The following is a 2899-nucleotide window of genomic DNA, read 5'->3' as shown; positions in this document are numbered from 1 at the left end:
GTCAAATTGGGCTGGAAACATCTACAGATCAATCTCTGACATATTCTTGCTCTAATTATTTCAGAATTTAGTAAATCTAAATAATTTTGGTAATTGTAAATGTGCTAAAACAAGAGAAGTTTGGTTTTGTTTTTAACTTCAGGTAGTGAGGAAAAAAAGATGCATTTATTCTGTGTATGTAAACTTCTGGTTCCGTCTGTGAGTTTAAATCAGCAGAAATTAACCAAACTGTCAGCCGCGTCATTCAGCGGTTCCGGCTTTCAGAAAAATGACTGGAGATATTTTCCATTTGTTTTTCCCACAGGACAACCTATTGTCGTATCTCAGTTTGGCAGCAGCGGCTTATGAGAGCTGTCAGTCAAGCTCAACATCTTCATCTGACTCAGGAATCTGTTCAGAAAAACTCAATTTTCTGCCGCAGTGACAAATACTATGACAACTGTTATTTTGGGATGCACTATTATTGTCTAGAAAGATGGGCATTGTTATTTTGTAGATATTGTTCACTTAATCTCTGTCATTTTGAGCAGCTGAAGAGTTGGAGGATGTATTAGTGCTGTTTAACACATGGCAATAAATTTACCATGGCACAATCTCTTTTTTTTCTTAAAAATAATCTGCAGATTATAGTAGGAAGCAGAGGATTCTTGTTTATCCTTATTAAGAAAAGACGTTAAAATTGAGTTTTTACTTGAAACAGACAAGAATAATGGAGTTGGCATTTTAAACTATCTTTAGCCTCTTATGTTATGAAGTAGCCTACCACTCTGACTGATTGTAGAGGAAAGTGCTTTGGAGTTCTCTGAACTTGATGAAGTGCTATACAAGCACAGGCTCTTACCATTTAATGTGGTTTTTACATCACATTTTAGTCTTTCTCTAAAACGATTAATCGCGATTAATTGATTTATAAAATAATTTAGTAATCAATTAATTGTTAACTGGAGTCAATAAAGGCCATTTGCTGAAAGAATAACATACTCAGAGCAGTAATAAAGCCAAAACTGTTGAAAACTATTTTTCATTTAAGATGAAAAATCAACTTTATCTGTAAATAAGTTCTATCCAGAGCTCCACAAGTGGCATTTTTAGTTTCACCTGATTCAGATTACATATAAAAACAATACTAGTAAACACTTTTTGCTGTCCGGTTATTAAATTATCAACAAATTTGTATACAGTATTTTTTTTTTTTTAGCTGCAGATGCATCAAGCTTAAAGAAATGCTGTTATTACATTTCAGGCAATAAGAGTTTTATTATTAATTTTAAAAAGTAATTGAATAGGCTAACTCCTTCCAGCCAGAAATAATAAACATTTCCCAGAATCCCATGTTCATCAGAGAGTCAGAAGTTATTCCCTCCACTTTGACTCGTTTTCCGGGACGCCCCTGGGAGCGATGTTCAGAAACTAACAGTCCAGGGTAGCGGTGTTGGTTGTGGCAGCAAGAAATCAGCTGTCTTGTTTAATTTGTGCCTGCTTTTAAAAATCAGCAGAGCTGTGATTTATTGTTGCATTTAAGCCGTTTCAGAAGCAGCAGCCATGCCAGCAGCTCTGTAAAGTCGATCAGTGCAACAATATAAACCAAACCTCTCCCTGGCAGAGCTGGAGTTCCCTTTTGGTTTTGGTTCAGATGATGAAACAAAGTTGGGGGATATATTATGACCTTTAGTTTTGGGCTAACAAGTTTACATGACAGTCACTATAACTAGCAGGAATATAAGTTTTCTGCATCATATGTGTTTGTTTTTCTTTTCTTTGGTGCAGAATGCAGAAGTTTCTGTGTTTGAGGTGAACATCAGGTTTGTTGGAGGTCTGCTGTCTGCCTACTACCTGTCTGGGAAAGAGGTAAGGAGATTCATTCACTGTTTTTCATGCTGTTTCTGCACTGCAAAAACACTAAATCTTACCAAGTATGTTTGGTCTAGTTTCTGGGGCAAATATCTTAGTTTTATCTTATTTCAAATGTACTCACTTACAAATAACATTTAGGCAAGATATAGGAGCTTGTTTTAAGTAAAAAATTATTTAATATTGATTTTAAAAAAAGTGCTGTTGCATTGACATGTTATAAATGAAATAATCTGCCAGTGGAACTCAAACTGGGTTGCTAGGTGACGTGCTGGGCTTGGCTGGCGTTGCTAGGTGACGTGCTGGGCTTGGCTGGCGTTGCTAGGTGACGGGCTGGGCTTGGCTGGCGTTGCTAGGTGACGGGCTGGGCTTGGCTGGCGTTGCTAGGTAACGGTGCCAGCAGAAGTAATACTTTTCCATCAATTTTAAAGAATTACTTACTTAAAACAAGCTCCTATCTTGCTGATAATAATAAGTGAGTTATTTTTGTCTTATTTTAAGTGTCGTAAGATATTTGCAGTAGAAATTAGATCACAGATGCTTGGTATTTTTTGGAAGTTGGGATGTTCCTTTGGCCTTTAGAGGTAAAACATTTCCTGGAATGTAAGATTGCTGATGGAATATTTCACCAGAATCGCTTCATATCCCAACTAATTCAGGTTTTGAGTCTAGAGAGAGATTCTTTCAGTGAATTTCATGTGAAAGACTTTACTATGTTGCTATGAGATTTTTACCTGCAGTGCTGAGTCAGTGTGGGAATTAGGTGTAATTTTTCCTAATATGAGTAATTATATGATTCAACAGACTCCCTAACTGCCTGAAAACCTCTGGGAGGAAAAGTCTCCAAATTTCACTTTAGAACGAGGCCATTTGATGGCGTTCCATCTGTACATCCATTTGTACATCCATCCATCTGTACATCCATCTGTACATTCATCCATCCATCCATCCATCCATCCATCTGTACATCCATCTGTACATTCATCCATCCATCTGTACATCCATCCATCTGTACATCCATCTGTACATTCATCCATCCATCCATCCA

The 2899-nt window shown here is 36.9% G+C and overlaps 1 protein-coding gene across 1 annotated transcript in view; it reads left to right on the top strand.

Annotated features, from left to right (window-relative positions):
- Window positions 1-1729: 1729 nt before the first annotated feature.
- Window positions 1730-2899, top strand: part of man1a1 (mannosidase, alpha, class 1A, member 1) — a 59196-nt gene continuing 58026 nt past the window's right edge. The window contains exon 1 of the mRNA XM_016661310.1: window positions 1730-1848. Coding sequence (XP_016516796.1) covers window positions 1738-1848 — 111 coding nt within the window. The 5' untranslated portion in view covers window positions 1730-1737. The remainder of the gene's footprint in view (window positions 1849-2899) is intronic.

The sequence above is a fragment of the Poecilia formosa genome, unplaced genomic scaffold, assembly GCF_000485575.1.
Source record: "Poecilia formosa unplaced genomic scaffold, Poecilia_formosa-5.1.2 Scaffold322, whole genome shotgun sequence".
NCBI lineage: Eukaryota > Metazoa > Chordata > Actinopteri > Cyprinodontiformes > Poeciliidae > Poecilia > Poecilia formosa.
This window is presented reverse-complemented; position numbering and strand designations above follow the sequence as displayed.